We start from the raw sequence: 25302 nt of genomic DNA on the forward strand, positions 1-25302 counted from the left end.
CATAGAAATAGAAACTGAAAATGAGAAAATTTGTTCACTCTGTTAAAGCAGCAATTTTGGTGTTTCTGTGTCCTGGTTCCATCCTAATCCATTCCAGGCGTGACCTTCCCCATGTGGATTTTTCACAGGATACCCTGCCATAGTATGGCTCAAGCTGCTGTATCTTTTTGACAGCTGCATAGGATTCTACTTGGAGAAGGCAGTGGCACCCCACTCCAGTACTCTTGCCTGGAAAATCCCAAGGACGGAGGAGCCTGGTAGGCTGCAGTCCATGGGGTCGCTAAGAGTCTGACATGACTGAGCGACTTCACTTTCACTTTTCACTTTCATGCATTGGAGAAGGAAATGGCAACCGACTCCAGTGTTCTTGCCTGGAGAATCCCAGGGACGGGGGAGCCTGGTGGGCTGCCGTCTCTGGGGTCACACTGAGTCGTGTCACTGAAGTGACTTAGCATAGCATAGGATTCTACTGTAAGAATGTATTGTGATTTATCTTCTCCAGACTGATATACACATTGTTTTCAGTCTTTCGTACTTACAAATAATGCTGCAATGAGTAATCTTGTGTGTAAGTCAAATTGCATACGTGTGAAAGTGTGTGTAGGATAAATTACTTGCAGTAGGTTTGCCAGGTCAAAAGGTGTGTGTGTATGTTAGTGACTCAGTGAGGTATGACCAGAATGCCCACCCCAGAGGCTGTGCTGAATCTAAAGCCTGCCAGGGTGAGTGTCTGTTTCCCCCCAGTCTGGCCAACACAGATTTGTGAAATGCTTTGATCTTTGCCAAGTAGATATATAGAAATGGTTTTCCATAGTATTTTTAATTTTCATTTTTGCTATTATGGGTGAAGCCAGTTTCTTTCCAAATGTTTGAGAGATTTGGATTGTCCTTCTGTGAACTTTCTGTTCATACTCTCCTCCCATTTTTCTGTTAAGTTATTGTTCTTTTTGATTTGTAGAAACTCTTTACATATGAGGAAGATTAGCTCCTTGGAATAAAAATCGCAAATGTCTCCATAATCTTTTGCTCATCTTTTGATTTTGCTTTTAATTGCTTTTACTATGTAGAAAAAATTTTTTAATTGTAATGAATTTATCAGTCTTTTCATTATGGCTTTAAGGTTTCATGTCGGGTTAGAAAGGACTTAGTCACTGCAGCCTTATTTGAGAATTCTTTCATGGTTTCTTGCCCTTTGGAGATCATCCTAGTATAAATTATGATTCAAGCTTTCTCTCCCTCCTCTGGGTTTGGCTAACTTTTTAAACAGGCAACTAGCAGCGCGGGAGTTAAGACTTAAACCTAAATCTTTCTTGCCGTCTGCAGGACAGTGGCTGCTCTGGGTTAAATCCACCATTACCAGTGGACCCACTGGGTGGGTCATGGGAAGCCCACTGTTCTGACTTCTTGGGCAGGACTAGCACCACAGGAGGTCTCTGAAGGCCAGCTAGACTTCCCCTTTCTGTTCTTCCTTATCAAGGGGAAAGGGAACAGGAATGAGACATGGGCGTGAACGTGTTTTAGTCTAAAGGGGGAGCCTAGTAAAGGTAGGGCTTAAAGGAGTGAATCACTAATGGTGGGATTTCAGGCAAGAGTGCAGGGAAAATGTAGCTGTTCCTTTTGCTATGAGAACCTGGTTGGGCAGTCAGTCAATCAACACTGCTGCCTGAACACCCGCTGTGCGCAGGGCCCTTTGCACACCTAGGGGAAGGGGGCACTGAAGTCTGCCTTCTGAAAACTTGGCCTGGAGCCGAGTCTGCTCCTGGCCTCTGGCCTGGGTGCTGGCATACAGGAGGTGTTGGTGCACATCTGCTGAAGCCCTGAGTGCGTAAATCTCTGTCAAGATGAGTGAATGAATAGATGGACTCTCTCCAGGCGGTCCCTAACCCTCGTTAGAATTGGCGCAGGAGATGGCAGAGCAGATTTAGTATGCCAGGCGGCTGGAACCTTGGGGGTGTTTGTGTTTCAGGGGTTGACTAGGTCATGCCTAATCCGGAGGAGAAGCAGAAGGGCAGATTTCAGGAACAAAGAACAATTCCCTACCCCACCCCTAGGATTAGCCCTCTGGGGCCAAGTGACAACACTTCTCTTTGTTGGGCCTCTGAGATCTGACTCAAGTACTTCCTTTGCAAGAGGGAGAACCATGGCCCAGATCGGGTAAGGGTCGAAGAGCATGTTGGCAGAGCCGGGGGGCTGGGACACAGGTGTCTGGACCCCAGGACTGAGTGGCCACCTGCGCTCCCTGGAGGCTGGGTTGGAGTCGGCCTGGGGGTCTTGGGGAGCAGGGCTGGCTGGGGACTTATGCTGTTGGGGGATTTTGGCTTCTGCCGCTGCCTGGTGGCACTGCAGGCTGTCCCTCGGAGGTGGGGAGGTCAGGGAGAGGGTTGTTAGGGACTCTTCCCCCTGTGCACCTTGATCTCTCTTGTGGGGATTAATGGCTGGGCTTTCTCAGCTCTAGGAACTGAGCTTCCTTCTGGGCACATGAGCTGTTTTGCCCTCGCAAACTTGGCCTGTTGGCCGCAAGGACCCGTGCCTCACTCTCCCCCCACCTTGGCCATCAGCTTAATGGTGAGGACACAGGCGTGGAGCCTGAGATCCCCTGCCACTCACATGGCCAAAGGCACAGAGCTGGGACTCGAACCCAGGCCTCCTCCCTCCCCGGCACAGATCACCTGGGGAAGGTGTGGCGTGGCAGGTGCTGCCTATTCTGCGGGAGGCCTTTTTGCCTGCTCTCACCATCTTATGCCTTAATGCCAACCCCTACCGAAGCCGCCCTGCCTGCTTTCTGCCAGCTTTCTGCCGGGCTCAGTTTGGCTCATCCGTTTGTCCGTCTCACAAGCACCCGTCAGGGCCCAGCTGCAGGACATGGACTTAAATCCCACATCAGTTTGGTGAGGCAGTGCGGGGATGTTTGAGAGGCGTCTTGGAAGAACTCGACAGGGACAAGTGCCAGGAGAAAAGGGTAGGCAGAGGGAGGCTGGGCTCCCACACGAGCTATGGCTTGGAGAAGGTTCCCGGGTGCCTCTTTGTGCTGCGCCGGGCAGACCAGCTACTGGCTTCCCCTCTCAGAGCTCTGGGTCTCCTGAGGGAGGTGACATTAACGTGATCAGAAAGTCTGCCAGTCACCTGGTGCCAGGCTGGGGGGCACTGGGCTGGGGGGCACTGGGCTGGGGGGCTCCTGCCTGCTGCAGTATGGTCATGTGGGCAGAGCGTGGGCGCAGGGACTGGTCCAAGAGGCCCAAGTGGGGCCTCTCCTATCCTTAGGCCTGCCTGCCTGCCCCGCTTCACACCCCAAGGCCCCACTTCCCCTTTCTGGGGCCACCAGGCCCTGCGCAGCAACGGGGCCTGCTAGGGCAGGGCCAGAGGAAGCTGGGCTGGGTTCCTGCCAGTGCTGCTTGGGTGAGGAAGTGGGTATCCTGTCTGTGTCTGTGAAAGCTGGGGTGGGCTAGCACTCCCCTAGGGGTGTGGTAGGGCTGGGAGGGGGCTGCCAGATCAGCCAGTTCTGCTGGGGAAGGGTTTCCTGAGCACCCAGAGGGCCAGTTCCTGCAGTCATAATTTGAGGTCCTAGAACCCTCCTTCCAGGCTCCTCTAGCTGAGGAATGTGGACCCCTGCCCATCAGTATTTGACAGGAAGACCCCAGTCCTGTTTTGGTTGCAGGGAAGGGAGAAGATGGTGTGTAAGGGTAGCTCAGAGGGCTTCCTGGAGGAGGAGGCCCTCCTGGTCTTGCTGGCTATGAGGACGGTCCCTGGCATGGCTGCCTGATCTTGCCCCTGGAAGGCAGAGGGAGGTACTTTGACCGAGTCCACTTTGCCCCCCACCCTCTTTCTGGAGTCTTGCAAATGGGGAGGACTGGAAGAGGTTGGCATGTGGAGATGTTCTGGGCTCTGCAGATGTTAGTACTGTGAGGGAGATGGGCAGGACCCTGGGTGGCCTGTATTCAAATCCTGGCTCTCTTTTACTAGCTGTGTGACCTCAGGCAAGTAACTGAATGTCTCTGTGCTCAGTTCCCACATCCATAAAAGAGACGCAGGAGTCTCACCTACAGGGCAGGCATGCGGATTCAGACAGTGCTGGACACACAGTGAACGCCCAGTAGATTCTCTGATGGTCTGTCCCGCTCAGTCACAGGCCCTGGGGACCCAGGGAGCATGGAGCCCACCGGGGCCGCTTGGGGGAGCAAGCTTGATTCCCCGGCTGTCAGTTTCTGCCTAAGCACATCCCTGGGCTCCCTAACTCCTCTTGCACAGGAGTCTCTGGAGGGCACTGGAGAAGATGCAGGGAGCATCTAACCCTGCCTCTTGCAGCCTTGGGCCTCCTGCTGCTCCGGTCAGTCAGGGACCTGGTGGCCAAGGTATAAGACCTAGGTTGGGGTGGGGAGGGTTCCCCAGAGGAGGTCTCAGCCAGGACTGGTTGCGTCTCAGGGGCCTACTCCCACCTCTGAACCAACTTCTCTTGACTTGGATCCTCAAGGGGCCATGAGGGCTTTCCGGACACAGCACACTGGGGCAGGAGGCCTAGCATGGACCTTGGGACTCTTGGTTGCAAGTGCCGGAAGCTCACTCTGGCCTCAACCGTGGGGGGGCATTGATTGTCCCTTGTGAGTCAACATCTTGGGGTTGCTTGAGCCTCTGACAGAGCTGGATCTGGGGGCCCCGGGGCTATATTCAGGGCTCTGTCTCTCTCCAGCTCTCCATGTGGGCTTCCTTGTCGCACCTGTCACTGTGTGGCTCCCTTGGCTGCCGGCTCCAGGCCACTGGCAAAGAGAGCATCTTTCCCTCATGGGCCAGCAGAAGTCCCAGCGATGACTCTCACTGGGTTTGGTCCCACGTCCATCCCAGGTGGCACTAGTGGTAAAGAACCCACCTGCCAATGCAGGAGACGTAAGAGATGCAGGTTTGATCCCTGGGTTGGGGAGATCCCCTGGAGGGGGGCATGGCAACCCACTCCAGTATTCATGCCTGGAGAGTCCCATGGACAGAGCAGCCTAGAGCAGTCCATGGGGTCACACAGAGTCAGACATGACTGAAATGACTTAGTACGCACGCACACACCATCCTTAAACCAGTCGCTGGGGCTTGGGAGAGACTGTGCTGATAAGCCAGGCCTGGGTCACGTGCCCCCCGAACTGGGGGCTGGGGGAGCGGGAGAGGACTGTGTCTGGCAGAAGCGGGAAGAGCCTTCCCACTGGACCCTTGGGGAGTTCCCCTCCTTTGTGACAAGGGGCCGCTCCCCCACCAGCGTTGCTCTGAGGTGGGAGGGACAGCGAGGGAAGCCTGGGACTCCAGCCCCTCCAGGTAACGGGGCCTCAAGGTCTCTGCACTGGATGTCCATGGAGTTCACACAGGACCTGGGGGATGGGGGTGAGGGAGTGCGGAGGCGGGTGGGCTGGGCCTGGCTTGAACTAAGGTCAGACTTACAGCCAGAGCAGCGCCCGGTGCTGGAGAAACCGCCCCGAGAGGGGATGAGCTTCCCGTCACAAGGCCTACGAGCTGAGGTTGCAGAACGGCAGGAGTTCATCCAGGGGCTCCGAGGGGCCCCTGAGTTGCCAACTGAGCTGGCACTGGCAGAAGAAGGGCCTTGAAACCTGCCCCGACCGAGAGGCCTCTGGGTCTCATTTTGGGGAGGAGCTGGTCTGTGGAGCCCCTGGAGGAGGGCATGGCAACCCACTCCAGTGTTCTTGCCTGGAGAATCCCATGGACAGAGGAGCCTGGCAGGCTACAGTCCATGGGGTCACAAAGAGTCGGACACAACTTAAGCGACTTAGCATGCATGCATGGCCTATGGAGATACCCATTGGTGCTGGCTTGTCTGTGGGAGGTAGCACCGTAGCCCTTCCTCCCAGCCTGGCCTCGCACTGTTCTGTTTGTTCCAGAAGCTGGATGGCGTCCCTGGGTGGATCGAGTCCCCATGCCCATGCTGCCCATTGTCCACCTCCTCGCCCACCTGCCGTTGCCCAGGAGGTGGCCTAATTAGATCCCCAAGAGAAGTGTTTACCGGGCCTGAGTTTCCGAGGACTCTTTCAGCTAATCCCTCTCTCTCCCTGCCTGGCTCAGCCAGGCTTTGTGTGCCTGGAAGGGCAGGTTGGCATTGGGGGTGAAAGGCCCCGTGGGGTGTGTGTGTGTGTGTGTGTGTGTGTGTGTGTATGAGTACACACACATGTGGGTGGGGGTGCACTTGTGCACATCGTGGCCACCCAGTCTGTTCTGGGGCTGCGCCGGGGGGATGGAGCAACAGTGGAGAGTTGCCTTGGCCCCTTGGAGTTTGGGTTTCTTAGCCTGGCAGTCCTGGTGCCCTGGGGTTGGCACCCGGCCACAGAGACAGTCAGTGTTGTGAATAGTTTGGGCAACTGGTTCAGTCCTGGGGAGCTGCTGCTTCTGGGAGGAGCTCTGTAGGGAAGCCTTTCCCTGTTGACTGAAACCATGAGGCTGGGCCAAGGGGTCCTGGCTTGGGAGCTGGCAGACCCGGGCTTGAGTCCCAGCCCTTCTGCCCACCAGCTCCAGCTGTGTGATTTTAGGCAAGCCGCTCAACCTCCCTGGGTTTGGTTTTGCCTGCCAGGTTATGAGGGTGAGAGTGGGGATGTGCGTGCAGGCACCTGGTGTGGCGGTGTTAAGCTGTTTCAGGTGCCCTGGAGAGGGGGCTTCTCAGGGCAGGCCCCTCGTCTTGCTTTGTGACTCCTTCAGCACGGGGCTGCTTAGTACTCAAACATGCCTCTGTTGGAACGAAGACTAGTGAGTGTCGATTTAGAGGTGGCAAACGAGTGGGCTGTGCTACATGAATTTTAGAAAATTTTTTTTTTTACTGAACTATAGTTGATTTACAGTGTTGTGCCAACCTCTGTTGTACAGCAGAGTGACTCAGTTATACACATATAGACATTCTTTTTTAAAATATTCTTTTCTATTATGGTTTATCCCAGGAGATATAGCTCCCTGCTCTATCAAGTAGGACCTTGTTTATTCATTCTAAATAGATAGTTTGCATCTAGTAACCCCAAACTCCCAGTCCCCCCTCTCCCTCCCCGTGCCTCCTGGGCAACCACAAGCGTGTTCTCCGTGTCTCTGAGTCTGTTTTGTAGATAGGTTCGTTTGTGTCATATTTTAGATTCCACATGTGGGTGACATCATATGGCATTTGTCTTCCTCTGTCTGGCTTCACTCAGTGTAATCATCTCTATCTCCCGTTGCATCTGTGTTGCTGCAAATGACGTTACTCCATTCTTTTTCGTGGCTGAGTAGCATCCATCATGTGTGTACAGCGTCTTCTTTATTCATCTGTTGATGCATATGTAGGTTGTTTCCATGCTTTGGTTTTTTTGTTGTTTAGTCACTTTTGGTTATTGATACCACTCAAATTTTAAAAATCAGCTATCAACATTTGAAGGCTGGTATTTCATGTAGAAATCAGATTTGTAGCTTGTCCAGGCAGTTTGAACACTTTGGCAGCCCTGGCTCAACTCCCTCAGGGTTGCCTGGGTTAAAGAGGTGGTTGCCAAGGCTTGTGGACACCTGCCTGGGCGCAGGAGGAACACAGGGGCCTGGACCTCTGGTAAAGAGCCCCTTCCTCTGCCTCCAAGTGTGTGGTTTTCCTGTTTTGTACCCAGGATTTGAGGAACAGGAGCTCCCAGATGGAATGATGCCTCAAGTGGGTCCTGATTCAAGGTTGCCCCGGGTTACTCAAGGCAGCTGGTGCTCACTGGGGGTCTTCACTTAGACGCTGAGATTCTGGGTGACCTGCTGTTCTGTCTTTGGAGTCCCTGGACTGACGTTCCTTTGCAGCTTCCACCAGTGGCCATCTGCAGCCCTTGTGACTGCCCTGACCCTTCCTGTGTCTGCCTGCCTCCCTGCCCTCTGCCGCCCGCCTTGTCCTGGCTCCTATCCCTGAGGCAGGCCAGGACCATGTTGGGGGCCTGGACTCCTGGTCTGCTCCCTTGACCCAAGATTCCTGTTGAGAGCATGGCAGCCGCCCCAGGCTCCAATGGCTGCATCTGGGGATTGCACATTTTTGGGTAACTTTCTCTCCCTGGAGACTGGGAGCCCTAGGGGAGAGAAAGCCAGCCTGGCACACGGGAGATACAGTGGGCCTGGTGTGCGATAGGCATGATTAGCAAGCCTTTTGGGAATAAACTAATGAGTAAATATATGAATGGTGCTGGAGAAAGAGGGAGGCCCTCTGGGCTGAGCATTGCAAGCCTGGGGTCTGCTCTCAACTTTGTCACTAAGGGTCCACTATGTTCTTCTCTGAGGTTCAGTTTTCTTTTCTATGAAGTGGAACTTGCTAGCTTGTCAATGGGTCCTTTTAGAAAAATTCAGTCTTAGGTGGAAACTTAACATAATATTAATGCAAGGGGGATGCTCTGAGTGAAGCTGGTGTTCGGGTCTAAGACTCACTGAAAAGCTCTAGTAATCGAGTGAGTGAGGTCTTCACACAAGAACCGCTGGAGCAGAAGAAATCCTGCAGATAGACCTCACGCGTGTGGCCACCTGACAGGACAAACGTGGCTCCACTGAGACTTTTGAGGGAAGAAGGTGGCTTCACTTAAGGCCAGTGGAGTAATCAGATACCCATTCAGAAAAAGGAGCTTGACCCCCCATCATACTGTACCCCAAAATTCCGTGAGATGGAACAGAGGCCTACATGTGGTCAAACTGCTAGAGCAGCGCTTTCCAGGAGGAGTTTCTGGATGATAGAGGGGCTCCATATCTGCACTGGCCTATGTGATAACCACTGGTATGGCTGAGGGACTGACTTTTGTTTAACTTTAAAAATGTTTATGTAATCATCATGCAATTGTCATGTTGTTCTTAGTCGTTCAGTTGTGTTTGACTCTTTGTGACCCGTGGACTATAGCCCACCAGGCTCCTCTGTCCACGGGGATTCTCCAGGCAAGAATATTGGAGTGGGTTGCCATGCCCTCTTCTCATGCTATTATTATGCTCAAAAAATTAGGTGTAATTTACTAGCCTAGTCCCACCTTCAGTTCACATGTATTTATTTGGGCGCTGCGTCTTCCTTGCTGCATGGGCTCTCTCTAGCTGCGGCGAGCAGAAGCTACTCTCCAGTTGCAGTGCGCAGGCTTCTCATCGCAGTGGCTCCTCTTGCTGTGGAGCAGGGGCTCTGGGGCTGTCAGGCTCAGTAGTTGTGGTGCTTGGGCTTAGTTGCTCTGTGGCATGTGGGATATTCCCAGACTAGGCATCAAACCCGTGTCCCCTACCTTGGTGGGTGGATTCTTAACCACTGGACCACCAGGGAAGTCCCAGTTCCCATTTAGATTTCACCACTTGTTTCAAAACAACTTTTTGTAGTTGTGCATTTTTTAAAAATTTTATTTATTTGGCTGTGTCAGGTCTTAGTTGCAGCACGTGGGATCTTGTTGCCTGACCAGGGAACAAACCTGGACCCCCTGCATTGGGAGTGTGCAGTCTTGGCCACTGGACCACCAGGGAAGTCCCTGTAGTTGCAGTTTTTTTAAAATCAAGGTCTAGATAATGTCCACTATATTGGGTTTGTAAGACTTTTGGGCTTCTTTGGTGGCTTAGTTATTAAAGAATCTGCCTGCAGGGTAAGCAGGTTCGATCCCTGGGTCGGGAAGATGCCCTGGAAAAGGGAATGGCAACCCACTCCAGTATTCTTGCCTGGAGAATTCCGTGGACAGAAGAGCCTGGCAGGTCCACGGGGTCACAAAGTGTCAGACATGACTGAGCAGGTAACACCTTTTTTTGTTTTTTTGTAAGATTTTAAAATTTATTTTATCGTGTAACATCCCCACTTTCTCTCATGTCACTGACTGGTTAATAGTGGGCTATTTGTCCTGTAGATCAGTAGTTTTCAAAGTATGCACCAGCAGCTTCAACATCTCCTGGGAACATGTAAGAAATGCCCATTTCTTCTCAGACCCCATCTAGTCCTGCTGAAACAGCACTGGGACTGCAGCCCAGCGATGTGTGTTTTAGCATGTCCTCCGGGATCTCACCTGGGTTACACTGCTGTTGTGACTACCCCGCTTCATAGATTTGGCTGATTGCGACCTTCTGTTGCCATTTACCTTGCCGTTTAGCCTCTATATGGGACTGAATTTTTCATTTCATTAAAAAATTTTTAAATTTATTTTATTTTGACTGCATCGGGTCTTCGTTGCTGCGCGTGGGCTTTCTCTAGTTGGGGCGAGGGGATTACTCTTCGTTGCAGTATGTGGGCTTCTCGTTGCAGAGCACGGGCTCTAGATGCGCCACGTCAGTAGCTGCGGTGCCTGGGCTCAGCAGTTGTGTCTCTCGGGCTCTAGAGCACAGGCTCAGTGCGGGCTCAGCAGCTGTGACTCCAGGGCTCCAGAGCACAGGCTCAGTGCGGGCTCAGCATTTGTGTCTCCCGGGCTCCAGAGCACAGGCTCAGTGGCTGCGGCACCTGGGCTCAGCAGTTGTGTCTCCAGGGCTCCAGAGCACAGGCTCAGTGCGGACTCAGCATTTGTGTCTCCTGGGCTCTAGAGCACAGGCTCAGTGGCTGTGGCACCTGGACTCAGCATTTGTGTCTCCCGGGCTCTAGAGCACAGGCTCAGTGGTTGTGGTTCATGGGCTTGGCTGCTCTGTGGCACATGGAAACTTCCCAGACCAAGGACTGAACCTGAGTCCCCTGCATTGGCAGGTGGATTCTTTACCAGTGGACCACCAGGGAAGTCCTAATTTCACTTTTAATTAACTTAAATTTAATTTTTGACAGTGATGTGTGGCTAGTGGCTACTGTGTTGGACAGCGCAGTTTTAAGAAATACGGGAAACTAGCTTTATGACCTTGGGGTGGGCCAGGCTTTAAACAAGACCTGAAAGTTAGGTTTGGGCTAAGGTTGATAATCACACCTGGGTGTGAGTCCTGACCTCGCTCTCCCCCGATGCCCAGCCTTCCCAGTCCAGGTCAAATCTCGGTCTTCTTTGTGTCTCTGCAGAGCTGAGGACCCCGAGTGGCCATTCACTTGGACCTGAATGCAGAGGCGGATGCTGGCCGTGCAGTGAGCCAGGCAGTGGGAGCATTGTGGGCCCTGTGTACCCATGGAGCTGCCAGCCGAGGGGGTACCTTCCCAGCCCCACCTGCCAGGCTGGGAGAGGCCAGAGGCCTAGGCGTGCAGCCGTGGGTGTTGGCAGACAAATGCTCCCCAGGCCGTGGGGTTTCCTGCGTGGACCACTGGGTGTGCCAAGGTGGAGGATGCCAGCCAAGGGGCGCTACTTCCTCAACGAGGGCGAGGAGGGCCCTGACCAGGATGCGCTCTACGAGAAGTACCGCCTCACCAGCCAGCACGGGCCACTCCTGCTCATGCTCCTGTTGGTGGCCATCGCTGCCTGCACCACGCTCATCGTCATCACCTTCAGCTACGGGGTGAGTGGGGGCAGCCCGTGGCTGCTGGGGCTTCCCTGGGGTCCAGGTCTCAGCTCTGATGCTCTGTACTTGTGAGGCCTTGGGCATGTCATTATCTTCTTTAAGCCTGAGTTTCTGCATCTGTAAAGTGTTATGGAGCATATTTAGGCTGGGTTCAGTTTAGTTCAGTCACTCAGTCATGTCCAACTCTTTGCGACCCCATGAACCGCAGCCCACCAGACCTCCCTGTCCATCACCAACTTCTGGAGTTTACCCAAACCCATGTCCATTGAGTTGGTGATGCCATCCAACCATCTCATCCTCTGTCATCCCCTTCTCCTCCCGCTCTCAATCTTTCCCAGTATCAGGGTCTTTTCAAATGAGTCAGCCAAATTAAATGAGTCAAATGAGTCAGCCAAATTAAATGAGTCAAATGAGTCAGCCATATCAGGTGGCCAAAGTATTGGAGTTTCAGCTTCAATGTCAGTCCTTCCAATGAACACCCAGGACTGATCTCCTTTAGGATGGACTGGTTGGATCTCCTTGCAGTCCAAGTGGCTCTCAAGAGTCTTCTGCAACACCACAGTTCAAAAGCATCAATTCTTCGGCACTCAGCTTTCTTCACAGTCCAACTCTCACATCCATACATGACCACTGGAAAAACCAGAGCCTTCACTAGATGACTAGACAAAGTAATGTTTCTGCTTTTGAATATGCTGTCTAGGCTGGTCATAACTTTCCTTCCAAGGAGTAAGTATCTTTTAATTTCATGGCTGCAATCACCATATGCAGTGATTTAGGCTGGAGGAAGACACATTTTTTTAAATTTTTAGGTCTGGGGTGGTTTTAGATGGTACATTAATTTGAGCAAATAAATGACCACCACTTTTCTCCACAGTGGACTTTGATTCTATTGAAGGTCTAGGTCAGGGAGGGCTGGTGTGCCCCTGCTCCCACTTCTGGTACCAAGGCAGACCTCATGAATCAATCCCAGCACTTGTGCTCAGGGAGCCTGGCCATGGTCTCAGAGTCCTTCTCAGCACAACTGTCCAGGCAGACACCACAGCCATGACCTGTGTGTGGCTGTTGAGCACTTGAAATAGGGCTAATATGTCTAAAGAACTGAATTTTCTATTTTGTTTCATTTTTATTTATTTTTGTGGGATCTTAGTGCCCCAACCAGGGATTGAACCTGCACTCCCTGCAGTGAAAGTGCAGAGTCTTAGTCACTGGACAACCAGGGAAGCCCCTCAAGTTTACTTTTTTTTTTTTTATCTTCCCACCCTCTCCCTCTCCCACAGAGTCCATAAGACTGTTCTATACATCAGTGTCTCTTTTGCTGTCTTGTACACAGGGTTATTGTTACCATCTTTCTAAATTCCATATATATGCGTTAGTATACTGTATTGGTGTTTTTCTTTCTGGCTTACTTCACTCTGTATAATAGGCTCCAGTTTCATCCATCTCATCAGAACTGATTCAAATGTATTCTTTTTAATGGCTGAGTAATACTCCATTGTGTATATGTACCACAGCTTTCTTATCCATTCATCTGCTAATGGACATCTAGGTTGCTTCCATGTCCTGGCTATTATAAACAGTGCTGCGATGAACATTGGGGTACACGTGTCTCTTTCCCTTCTGGTTTCCTCAGTGTGTATGCCCAGCAGTGGGATTGCTGGGTCATAAGGCAGTTCTATTTCCAGTTTTTTAAGGAATCTCCACACTGTTCTCCATAGTGGCTGTACTAGTTTGCATTCCCACCAACAGTGTAAGAGGGTTCCCTTTTCTCCACACCCTCTCCAGCATTTATTACTTGTAGACTTTTGGATCGCAGCCATTCTGACTGCTGTGAAATGGTACCTCATAGTGGTTTTGATTTGCATTTCTCTGATAATGAGTGATGTTGAGCATCTTTTCATGTGTTTGTTAGCCATCTGTATGTCTTCTTTGGAGAAATGTCTATTTAGTTCTTTGGCCCATTTTTTGATTGGGTCATTTATTTTTCTGGAGTTGAGCTGTAGGAGTTGCTTGTATATTCTCGAGGTTAGTTGTTTGTCAGTTGCTTCATTTGCTATTATCTTCTCCCATTCTGAAGGCTGCCTTTTCACCTTGCTAATAGTTTCCTTTGATGTGCAGAAGCTTTTAAGGTTAATTAGGTCCCATTTGTTTATTTTTGCTTTTATTTCCAATATTCTGGGAGGTGGGTCATAGAGGATCCTGCTGTGATGTATGTCAGAGAGTGTTTTGCCTATGTTCTCCTCTAGGAGTTTTATAGTTTCTGGTCTTACGTTGAGATCTTTAATCCATAATTTACTTTTAAATTAGTGGAAATTTAATTTTGAATAGCCACAGATGACTAGTGGTTGCTGTATAGGACAGTAAGGTTCTAGGAGAAAACAGCAGAGACTACAGGGTATTAACAGAGCGTCTGAATAAGGTAAGGTGGCCAGCACCAGTGAGTGCTCCATCAGTGCTGTCTGTGTCTCTGTGCGTGTAAACTCAGGGGCGTTTGGTCACTTGGCTGCTGGTTACGGAGTGCCGCTGTGGGCCTGCCCCAGATCAGTCTCTGTGCTCATCTTGCTTAGGGGCCCCTGGGGGAACCAGGTGCCGGCCCGCTGTGCATGGTCTGCCCTGTTACCCTCCTCCCCGCAGGGAGCACGTCTGCGCCTCTCCTTCACTCCTCCCCTGTCTCGGATGCCCTTGGTCACCATTTCCCCCTAAAGAGCCTTTCCTCTTTTAAGAGTTAGGAGCAGTGGCCCCTCCCCCCAAGGCTGTCTACAGCTTTGCTCCTGTGTGCTTATACCTGCAGGTGTGCTTATACGCCCTGCAGGTGTGCACAGAGCCCCTGGGGCCCCTGGGAGGGTCGCTGTGGGGGAGGGAGTGGGGAGTGAGACCATCCCAGGGCCGGCCGGGCCTGGGGAAGGTGCTTAGGGCAACTGGGGAAAGGTGGTGGTGCAGGCAGCCCCAGCCGAGGCAAGGGCGCCAAGCCTGAGGGGACACAGAGCCTGATGTGTAGAGGGAGGAAGGGCACCGCCCACGAGGAGGCAGCCGCTGGTGACCTTTCCTGGAGGAAGTGACACCCTGCTGGATAGCTGTGGCATTTCTGTGTGTGTCTGCCCCACCCAGGACCCCTCCAGACACCGGGCCATCCTGGGGACTGCGTTCTTCACTCTCGCCGTGTTTGTGCTCCTCTACGCTCTGGTGTACGTTGAGTGCCTCGACCGGCGGGGGCTCAGGATTTTGGCGCTGCTCATCTGGGCCTGCCTTGTGACGCTGGGCTACGTGCTGGTGTTTGATTTCGACTCACCGAGGAAGGACACCTGCGTCTTGGGGCAGGTAAGAGGGCGGGGCACCCTGGTGCCCATGGGGGTTGGGTGCGCTTGGCAGCTCCTGCACTCCCTGGGCCTCAGGTCCGTCTTGGAGGCTGATCAGTATTGTGTGTACCGGCCACAGGCCCTCCCCTCTTTCTGGGCTGTGGTTCTGTGACTGAGAATGGGCCCTGGGCTGGTCTTGTTCTCTCTGCTTTGCACTGATGAGGTGGGGGTGAGATGGGAGGAGGGTCCACCTGAATGTCTAGCCACGGCATTTCTGGAAATGACACATCCCCAATCAAAGAGGCAAAGAGGCCCGAACTGGCTCAGGTGGCAGGAAAGGCCCGGGGTCAGTCTGGGGTTTCAGCAGGCTGGCCAGATCCTGTTTCCTTCCAGCTCTGCTTTCCTGTCAGGCCATCCCCAGCTCAGCACACAGATGGCTGCAGCGCCTCCAGGCTGCCGTCCACCAGCCTGCCCCGGCCGGCTGAAAGAGGGAGCCCTTTCTCAGCCAGCTTGAGTCACACGGGCTGGCCTGGGTCATGCGCCTAGCTTGGATGGTCATTGTCATCAGGGGCTGGCCCCAATCTGACCATCGGGGCTGGGGTCATGGAAGCCACGCATGGAAGTGTGGGGATGGGCACTGCTCCCCGAAGGACGCAAGCAGGCAGGCCAGCTCTGAGAGTGGACGGGGTGGGTGGGCCCGCATCGCTGGATGGGGCAGGTGAACGGGCCCTGCCCAGCCTTCCAGTAGTTACCATTTTTTCAGAGGAAGAGCTGGGGGCAGCCGGCACCAGGCAAGGGCTCCCTGGCCCCCGAGCGCAGTGGAGGCTCAGGCTGGGTAGGTTCAGCCTTGGCCCCAGACCCTGAATCAGCTCGTAGGACATGATGCTGGCTGGGTAGGTTTTTGACTTTTTCCTGTTCTCACATGTGTCTGCTGCTGCTTCTCACCACACAAGGTGGGGGAAGGGGCCAGCCTGAGGGCAGAGGGCACCAGGGTCCTGGACTGGCTGCTGACGACTCAGCGTTCAGGCTTCTAGGGCCCCACTAGCCGGGCGCAGCTGGGCAGGGGTGGCGGGGCAGCTGCGTCATGACGTGCTGTGTGCAGGTGCCCTTCTTCCTGTTCGTGGTCTTCGTGGTGTACACACTGCTGCCCTTCAGCACGTGGGGTGCCGTCACGGCCGGACTCGTCTCTAGCATCTCCCACCTCCTGGTGCTCGCCATGCACCAGGAGAAGTTCACCAGCCCTGTGGGGCTGAAGGTGAGGGGCGCGGGGCCGGCTAAGCCTTGGTAGGGGGGCGCTGTGCTTCAGGCTGAGGGCAGCTGAGGCTGATGTGGGCGAGTTGGAGGCCTTGGAGACAGAGGTTTGCTGACAGGTGGCCTCCAGGCCAGGCTTTATCCCAGTTGGCAGGTGCCCCGCCCTGCAGTCTTTGCTTTGCCGGCCTGGGGTACCCCAGGGTTCAGCCTCTCCCTCCAGCCCTGACCTTCGGGGTCCTTCCTGGGTCCAGTGCACTCTGCTGGGTGAGACCCTGTTCAGAGGTTTCCCCTGCTCATGTTGGAGCCCCACTGGACAGGGTTCGACACTCAGTCTTGTCTTCATGTTGAGGGATTATGAATGGTCAGTGGGGATGGTCAGTTGTGTGTTCAGTCTGGGAGGCGAGGGCCTGAGCTCTGGGCAGCCAACCAGGCGCTGTGCCTTCCATGACTGTCCTTGGCGCCCCCCTGGGCTCTGTGAGGAGACATGGTCCTGCCTCTGTTTTAGTGGCTCTGGGTCCTGAACCCTCCGTGCTAGGGGGTGCCTGGAGGATGCAGACACAGGCTTGAGTCCTGTCCTGCGGTCACAGTGACTCACTTCCTCAGTTTCCCTGCCTGCACCCCCTGGGAGGCCAGGGATTGAGGAGAGGGTACCAGCACCAGCCCACCAAGGGGACCAGTGTCCTGGGGGCATGGGCCAGGCCTGATGCCGAGCCCCCTGTGGCCCACCTGCAGCTGCTGGCCACTGCGGTGGTCTTCCTGTGCGGGAACCTCACAGGCGCCTTCCACAAGCACCACATGCAGGACGCCTCCCACGACCTCTTCACCTACACCGTGAAATGCATCCAGATTCGGCGTAAGCTGCGCATCGAGAAGCGCCAGCAGGTGGGGACCCGCAGCCCCTGGAGCCACCGCCCCTCGTCCCCCTGCCGTCCCCCAGGCCCCACGCCCTGTGTCCTTTCTCTGATGATAAGTGTGTACACGGGGCGCCTGACCAGACACCTGTGCCAGCATCCCCTGAGGGGCTGCTGGGCCACGGGAGGTGTGTGCCCGCGGGTTGGTGCAGGATGTGCACCAGCTGCTGGAGGGGAGCACAGGGCGCGGAGAGGACGGGGGGCCTGACGCCGCCCCGCCCATGCCCGCATGCCAGGAGAACCTGCTGCTGTCCGTGCTGCCTGCCCACATCTCCATGGGCATGAAGCTGGCCATCATCGAGCGGCTCAAGGAGCGCGGGGACCGCCGTTACCTGCCCGACAACAACTTCCACAACCTCTACGTCAAAAGGCACCAGAATGTCAGGTGGGTGGCTGGCGGCCCCGTGTGCCCCAGTGTCTCCTGGAAAGCCCCCTACCCTCCTACCTGGGGGCCCAGGAGACTCCCCCAGACTGGGGAGAGGTAAATCCAGGCCCCGGACCTCAGTCTCCCTGCTTGCTCCCCTAGAGAGTGAGGTTGGATTACATGAATACTGGAGGAAATCCTCTTCCTTCTAAAATGGTCAAACTGCAAGGTCGTGACTGCAGGGAAGGAAATGGTCATTTGCAGGTGATTCTCCATGGGGCACAGGATCCCCCCAAAAGGAGGTGAAGTCCCCCCCACCAGGTGACTGTTAGTGGCCCCCCAGTCCTGACACTGATTTTGACAGACTTGAAGGGCCTGCAGAATCTTACTCGATGGCGCTGCCCTGAGTGAAGTGTAGATGCGGGTGCCGTGAGCTCCACTCCGGCCCTCTGCCTGTAGCTCAGCCTTACCCCTGAGGCTGCCCGTGGCTGCTGTCTGGGCTGCAGATGGTCCAGAACCACAGGCTCGGGAGCCGGGAGATCTGGTGCCAAATGCAGCTCTGGCTTCCCAGTGCATCTGCACCTCCCTGGGCCTCAGTTTGCTCATCTGCAGAATGGGGGTTCTACAGGGGCAGTGTGAGGATGAGAGGTGTGAGGGCACTGGGTGTGGAGCTCGCCTGGAGGGAGCATCCAGCTACTTCTTTGTTGTTGTTGTTCAGTCGCTCAGTCGTGTCTGACTCTTTGAGACTCCATGGACTGCAGCACTCCAGGCGTACCTGTCCTTCACTATCTTCCGGAGCTTGCTCAAACTCATGTCCATTGAGTCAGCAATGCCGTCCAACCATCTTCATCCTCTGTCATCCCCTTCTCCTCCTGCCCTCAGTCTTTCCCAGCATCAGGGTCTTTTCCAATGAGTCAGCTCTTTGCATCAGGTGACCAAAGTACTGAAGCTTCAGCTTCAGCATCAGTCCTTCCAATGACTATTTAGTGTTGATTTCCTTTAGGATTGACTAGTTTAATCTCCTTGCTCTCAAAGGGACTCTCAAGAGTTGTTGCATCTTACCAAGGCTTTAGTTCCGACATCTGGTGAAATCAGGTGTGGAGAGGTTGAGAAGTTCCCAGGGGTCCAAGAATCCACCCATGAGAGTATAGTTGAGTCATCTATGGTAAGGGCTCTAAAGGGGCCAGGGGTTCCAGAGGGCCTTGCAGACTGGGGCTTGCTCCGTTTGGCTCTGGTGTAAAGCCTCTGGAACTTTAATTTGTCTTTATGAGCAGGAGCTTCTCTCCCATTGCTGTGGAGGTGGAGGGCTTGCAGGGGTGACTGAGTGCAGGGCTGGCAGATATTCGGGGGTTTTGGTCCTGACCCTTCTCCCACCCCACCCCCAGCATCCTCTACGCTGACATCGTGGGCTTCACGCGACTGGCCAGTGACTGCTCCCCCAAAGAGCTGGTGGTGGTGCTGAATGAGCTCTTCGGCAAGTTCGACCAGATCGCCAAGGTGAGCGTGCTGCCTCCGTTCTTCCAGTAGCGAAGTCAGGAACGCCTCCTGCTGCACCTACGGGGTGTCCTGTGTCCAGTGCTGTTTGGAGACGGGCACAGGGAGGCCTGGGTTGAATTTCAGCATCCAGTCAGCAAATGCTTCCCCACGGTTGGAGTGGAGGCTGAGCCAGGACCCTGTCCAGAGTGTGTCAGTGCAGGCTGGGGAAGGCACTGGGCTTCCTGAGCTCAGAGGGAGGCTGCCTGGGGGGCAGGTGGCTCCGTTCTCACTACATGAGGGTGGCAGCCTCTGCCGCACTTGGGAGCCTCACTGGGGAATGCCAGGCCTTACTCAGAATCTGCCTTTTGACAGTATCCCAGGTTAAGAGCCTGAACATTAAAGTCTAAAAGGAAAGGTAACCGTGTTATGGGCAGAGGGAACCAAATGTGCGAAAGCCTAGAGTAGAAAGAGAGCTGTGTGTGCCCACATGTGGAAAGCGGCTCCGTGTCAGTGGGACAGAGTGTGTTCATGGGGGCGCATGGTCACAGGGTCAGACATACAGGGACTTGACAACTGAGGTGAGGAGTGGGCCTTGACTGGAGGACCCCTGAGGACCCTTAGCAGGTGCCAAACCTGGAGAGTGTTGGGCAAGGGGAATCTCCAGGATATAGACAAGGCAGGAGGGGTCTGGAGACTGAACAGGGCTGAGCCAGGACCTCACTGTTTTGTCTTCACACACGCAGCTCCCGGTGTGTGTGTCTGGGTGAGAGGGGTTGTGAAGGAGCCTCAGTTCTTCATTAATTTAGCACATGGTCTAAGATCAGCTGAGGGTCAGCCCTGGCTCACATGGGGCCTCAGGCTGCCCTCAAGTAGCTCCCAGTCTGCATGTTGCCTGGTTGGAAGAGGGGCACAGAGGGTGGGACTGGGGAGTGCCTAGCCCAGCCTCAGGTGGTCAAGAAGGCTTCCTGGAAGTGGTGGCCACTGAGTAGAGACTCAAGTGTAAGATTTAGGGCAGTGGCTCTCCATTCTGGCCACTTGTTTGAATCACCTGGAACGTTTAAATGAAACACCAATACCCATGCCCACACCCTTGGGAGTTTTTAAGAGCGTCCTGGGTGACTCCATGGGCAGAGAATCAGTGGTTTAGAGTTTGATAGGAGGCAAGTTCTGGTCCCACACTAGGAAGAGCTGCTCATTCTTGGGAGAGACTGCTTCACCAGGAGTGGGCAGCGGGTTCCATCTCGGAGGATGAGCTTCCCATCACAGGAGGTAATCAAGCTACAGTTGGACACCACTGGCCAGGGGTGCTCTGGAGAACTGTTTCCCTGGGTCCTGTTGAATGAATGACTCTGAGGTCCTGTCTAACTGGAAGCCTTTCTTCAGGAGCTTCCTTCTTTCATGATTTTCCCTGAACCAGCAGGTGGGGTTTCCCAGAGGTTGGAGGCCACAGCTGGCTCTTTCCTTGCCAGAAAGCCAAGGCCTTGCCCTTGCCTTCTTGGGCACAGCCTGCCCTCCGTGGCAGGCCCATGAGGGAGCCCCACTGTACAGATGAGAAGAGGAAGGCCGAGGCAGGGGCCAGTCTTCAGGCCAGAGCGTCCAATCCCTGGGCAAATGCAGCAGGCAGGGCTGGCTCCAGCCTCTTGTCCCCTCAGCCACCAGATCCCAGAACGGTAACCTCCTGGCGAGAGGCAGGGCCTGCTCCCAGGGGTTTCTGCGTTGCCTCTGGGCTCAGCCACTTCCGCCCCCAGTGTACTGACCCAGCTCCTCCAGTGCTAAATGTCAGAGGCAGTGGGAGGAGCAGCTGGGGGAGTGTGGCCTCCTGACAGTGGAGTTGGATCCAGACTGGGATCCTGTGCCTGGCCTTGGAGGAGATAAGGGTTGCAGCGCCCTGAGCCTGTACCCAGGTGTCCCGGCCCTTGACAAGCTTCTGCTTTCTAGGAAAGCAGTGTCCTCACCTGGCTGCTTAGGCTGTGCAGAGCTCAGCGTGTGCCAGACTGGGCGGCCCAGCGGGAAGCAGCGGGCACACGCAGAAGGGTCCTTGGAGGGTGGGCTTAGGAAGGGGACTGCTCATAAAGGCATGGCAGGTAGGGTACCCCAAGGGAGGGTACCCCCAGGGTACCCCTTGGGGGCGTGCCAGGGAGTGGGCACTGGGTCTGGAGACAGAGGGTATCCTGGTTCTGGGAACCAGCTCTTTGGGACCCTGCAGGAGGGAGCCAGGGCAGGGCTTCCTGGTGGGGTCTCTGTAAATAAAGCATGCAGTGGGGGTGCAGCGTGGAGCATGCAGCCCAGGGGGCAGCTCCTCCTCCCTGTTCTCCCAAACCCCACCCCCAGGCCTTGGTGTGTGTGGCCCCCTTTACCCAGGGCTTGTGGGGGTCAAGTGGCTGTAGCATCACCTCGGATGGGACCTCAGACAGCCTGCCTGGCCTCCCCTTCCCCTCCAAGAGCATTCTCCTCCATGACTTCACCTTCTCTCCCCACGGCCATCTTTGTTCTCTGCTCTCTGCCCACTCCCCAAACCCTGTGTCCCTGGCAGCTTAGCTGTCTCCTTGGTTACTTTTGACACCTATGAAGAAAGCTGAGTGCGGAAGAATTGATGCTTTTGAACTGTGGTGTTGGAGAAGACTCTTGAGAGTCCCTTGGACTGCAAGGAGATCCAACCAGTCCATTCTAAAGGAGATCAGCCCTGGGTGTTCTTTGGAAGGAATGATGCTAAAGCTGAAACTCCAGTACTTTGGCCACCTCATGAGAAGAGTTGACTGATTGGAAAAAACTCTGATGCCGGGAGGGATTGGGGGCAGGAGGAAAAGGGGACGACAAAGGATGAGATGGCTAGATAGCATCACCGACTCGATGGACGTGAGTTTGAGTGAACTCCGGGAGTTGGTGATGGACAGGGAGGCCTGGCGTGCTGCAATTCATGGGGTTGCAGAATCGAACACAACTGAGCGACTGAACTGACCTGACTGACTGACCCTGAAGCTTATGGCTCCTGTTGCCTCTCTGTTCTCACCCCCTCCACTTCATTTGCACAGACTGCTGTGCTGTGCCTCCAACAGCTTCATGGCCTCAGGGCCTTTGCACAGTCTGCTTCCCTCTGCCCGGGATGCTCTTCCTCCAGCTCCCTACAGGGCTTGCTCCCTCGGCTCCTTTAGGACTTTTCTCGAAATTACTTTCACTGGGAGGCCTTCTCTGGCCTCATGGAAGCTTCCTCTTCCTTCTCATTCCTCATTTTTTTCCCCTTCGTTTTTCTCCATAGCACTTACCATCATGGGTGTCTGTCGATTTTATTTATCTAGTTCAGTGTCCAGCCCTGCCTCTGGCCGCAGGGTTGTTTTCTGTTTTGCTCACTGCTGGGTCCCAGTGTCTGGGGCAGGGCAGGGGTCTCAGTAGAAGCTCAAACAGTGCATGGGTGAATGAAACCAAAGGTAGTGGCTCCCTAGAGGCACTCAGGTGGCCGCCCTTCATAACACTTGGTTTCATCCTTGACACCTGCTTAGGGTTCCTCCTACAGAGCTCCTGTGTCCCCAGTCCTTTTGCCAGGCCCAGAAGCAGCTGCTGGTGTTTGGTGCCCCAGGGGAAAAAGCCTCTGGCCGGAAAAGAGCCTGGCTGACTCTGGAGGGTGTGGGAAGGTGGCTGACAGGCCTGCTCCCTGGCCCTTGGGCCATCTGTGGACCAGGCCTCTCCCTTGACTTGCAGGCCAATGAGTGCATGCGTATTAAGATCCTGGGCGACTGCTACTACTGCGTGTCCGGCTTGCCTGTGTCCCTGCCCAACCACGCCCGCAACTGTGTGAAGATGGGGCTGGACATGTGTGAGGCCATCAAGTAGGTAACACGGGCAGGTCCAGGGCCCGGGGGCTTGTCCCCGCGACGGACCCTTCCTGCTCCCCAAGGCATGGTGGGGAAGACATTGTCCCCACTTTCCAGATGAGAAACTAAGGCTGCAAGGGTGCAGAAGGCTTACCTGGACCACTTAGCAGTGTGTTTACATCCCTCCCTCTGGGCCCCACTGGGACTCCGAGTAGCAGAGAGCCTCTGGAGCTCAGAGCTCAGGGTCATCATGAGGACGGGCAGGGGACTCTGTTTCTTTGGAGACTGAGCCTTTGCAGTGGCAGAGGAGCTGGTCAACATAAGGTCTGACCCCAGGCCTCCATCTGCTTCCTGCTCCCCCTGTGAAGACCCTGGGAGTTGGGGAACTAGCCCTCAGCTGCAGGGAGACCCCCAGCATCCCACGACTCCTTTCCACCAACATTTAGCTCCCCATGAGGTTCCCTGGAGCCCAGGGCAGCTGTGGTCTGTGGTCAGGCGGGTGGTGGAGGGCCAGGCGGGCCTGGCCACCCCAGCCAGTGTTCAGGACAGAGCAGGGCGCGGCTGCGCTGCCTGGCAAGTGCACAGCTCCTGTGCAAACCCAGCTCCAGCTTGTCTTCCTCCTGAAATCTTACCAGACAAATCACCGCCCGGGAGTCAGGGGTCCAGGTCACAGTCTGCTCTGCGTCACTGCCTGAGTTATCCCAGGCTGGTGCTGCGCTCTCGGGGGTCACTTCCCTCCCTGGAGAATGTGGATGTTGTGCGGGGGCCTCTGCTCCCTCTGGCTCTGACCCCAGCAGGCTTGGTCCGTCTCTCCAGCCCTTTGGGGGGCACATGGCACTGGCTGCTCCCTGGACCCTCTCCCACTTGTCAGAGGGACCCCAGAGGGCCCTTTCATGTTGGGGGTGCCTTGTACCCCAGGGAAGCCTAAGTTGGGGCACCTTGTACTGAGTACTCCTGCAATCCTCAGTGCTCCCGTTTCCCAGAGGTGGGGGTGTGTAAGGCCCCCCAAGGCTGTCCCCATGTTCTTTGTTTCTGCTGGGTTTGGGAGGTGCCTGGCTCCTTCTGCAGACCCCAGCTGGGGCTGCCGGGCAGGGGAACACCCAGTGATAGACTCTTAAGGCCTTCCCCACGAGCCATGGTGACCGGTGACAATTGGAATTCTTCCTCTTTTTAGTAGCCTTGAACTTACGGGTGACCACATCCATTTGCACACTCCTGGGGATGGGAGGAGGTAGCCCTTCAGGCTGAGAAACTTGTCTCCTGTGAGCTGGGCCTGCCCTGTCCCCACATGCTCCTCATACCCTGTACAAGGACTTTGAGCCTGTCCTAGGGTTTAGGGCCCCTCAGGAGCCCTGGCTGAGGTGGGGTGGCCGGCCTCTGCCCCAGGCAGGTGCGGGAGGCCACAGGCGTGGACATCAGCATGCGCGTGGGCATCCACTCGGGGAACGTGCTGTGCGGTGTCATTGGGCTGCGCAAGTGGCAGTACGACGTGTGGTCCCACGACGTGTCCCTGGCCAACAGGATGGAGGCGGCCGGAGTCCCTGGGTGAGGCTCAGCTGGCCGGCGGGCGGGTCAGAGGTCATGGGGCTGACTGTGGGCTGCTGTGGCGGGGGGTCAGCATGGGCTTAGAGAGGGAGTCCGTGACCCCGAAGTGGGGGGCACTCGCCTGGGCTCCGGTCTGCTCGGCCCTGCTGTGCACCCCCGAGCGGGCCCTCCCACCCTCTCTGGGGGCCCTGCTGCTGTGTGACTCTGGTCTCCCCCAGCCGGGTGCACATCACAGAGGCGACGCTGAAGCACCTGGACAAGGCGTACGAGGTGGAGGACGGGCACGGGCAGCAGCGGGACCCTTACCTCAAAGAGATGAACATCCGCACCTACCTGGTCATCGATCCCCGGGTACGAGGCTCGGCTGCGGCAGCATGGGGGTGGGTACCACGCAGGAGCCAGGGTCTGCAGCTGGGGAATGGTGCCCTCAGAGAGAGAGGCGGGAAGAGTGAGCGTCCCGTCACCAGGTATGTTTTAGGCCCCAGGTGACATCTTCTCTGGGCCTCAGTGTTCTTTTCTGTGAAATGGGAATGGCAGCAGTGCCTACCTCAGGAGGAGAAAAAGCCAGTCTGATCGAAGCTTTCACCATGAGCTGGGTGCATGGTCAACGTTCTCGAACGAACTCTAGTGACATTTTAGTCACTATTAGTTTGTTTTCCACGAGGTTGTCACTAATCTTCCAGATTTTCAAGGCACATTTTAAAAACACGCCTTGGATGGGAGTCAGGGGAAGCAGGGGTCGGCCAACGGGCCGCTAGGCAGGAGTCTCCGTGTGTCTGCCCCGCCGTGTCGGCCTGCCCCGCCGGTGCCTCTGTGTTTTCTGTGGGCCCCTCTTTCTCTCTGGACCCCGTGGCGGGGTAGGCTGTGGGGCTGTGGGGCTCCTTCCAGGCGCCCGGCCCGGGTCCTGCCCCCAGCCCACCCGCGCCTGCAAGGGCCATTCTTTCCCGCCCGCGGGAGGCCCGCTCGTCTGGCCGCCCTCGGTGAGTCATCCTTGGTGCTCGCTCAAGAATGTCGGCCGGGCCGGCTCTCTCGGCTCCCTCTCACTCTGGCCTTGGCTGTCCTCAGGGCTGACCTGGCTGCCAGTCTCCAGGGGGGCTGAGGGCCAGTCTCTGAACTTCTCCTCACCCCCTGGGCTTCATCCTGCCGGCATTCCCAGGGCACCCTCGGTGGGCCAGCAACTCTGAGTTAGCATCTGGGGAACCCCGCCTGGGTATCCTGGGGCTGCTCCCGGCCCCTCACCCCACCCCTCACCCAGCCCCTCACCCTGCCGCTCTGGGCCCCGCCCACTTCCA

General features: G+C 55.5%; 1 protein-coding gene across 9 annotated transcripts in view; it reads left to right on the forward strand.

Moving 5' to 3' along the window:
- The window catches only part of ADCY7 (adenylate cyclase 7), a 64853-nt gene that overhangs the window by 23626 nt on the left and 15925 nt on the right, over positions 1-25302 (forward strand). For 7 of the 9 annotated variants that reach the window (XM_025268638.3, XM_025268636.3, XM_006048954.4 and 4 more), the window contains 9 exons: positions 10931-11358; positions 14467-14676; positions 15757-15909; positions 16638-16787; positions 17053-17201; positions 18566-18677; positions 22353-22480; positions 23852-24010; positions 24229-24361. In XM_025268638.3, the coding sequence (XP_025124423.2) occupies positions 11131-11358; positions 14467-14676; positions 15757-15909; positions 16638-16787; positions 17053-17201; positions 18566-18677; positions 22353-22480; positions 23852-24010; positions 24229-24361 (1422 nt within the window). In that variant the 5' untranslated portion in view covers positions 10931-11130. Of the gene's footprint in view, positions 1-2136; positions 2155-10930; positions 11359-14466; positions 14677-15756; positions 15910-16637; positions 16788-17052; positions 17202-18565; positions 18678-22352; positions 22481-23851; positions 24011-24228; positions 24362-25302 lie in introns of those variants that run through there. The other 2 variants (XM_044931828.2, XM_044931827.2) reach the window with 2 other exon arrangements.

This window comes from Bubalus bubalis, chromosome 18 (assembly GCF_019923935.1).
Source record: "Bubalus bubalis isolate 160015118507 breed Murrah chromosome 18, NDDB_SH_1, whole genome shotgun sequence".
NCBI classification, from domain to species: domain Eukaryota; kingdom Metazoa; phylum Chordata; class Mammalia; order Artiodactyla; family Bovidae; genus Bubalus; species Bubalus bubalis.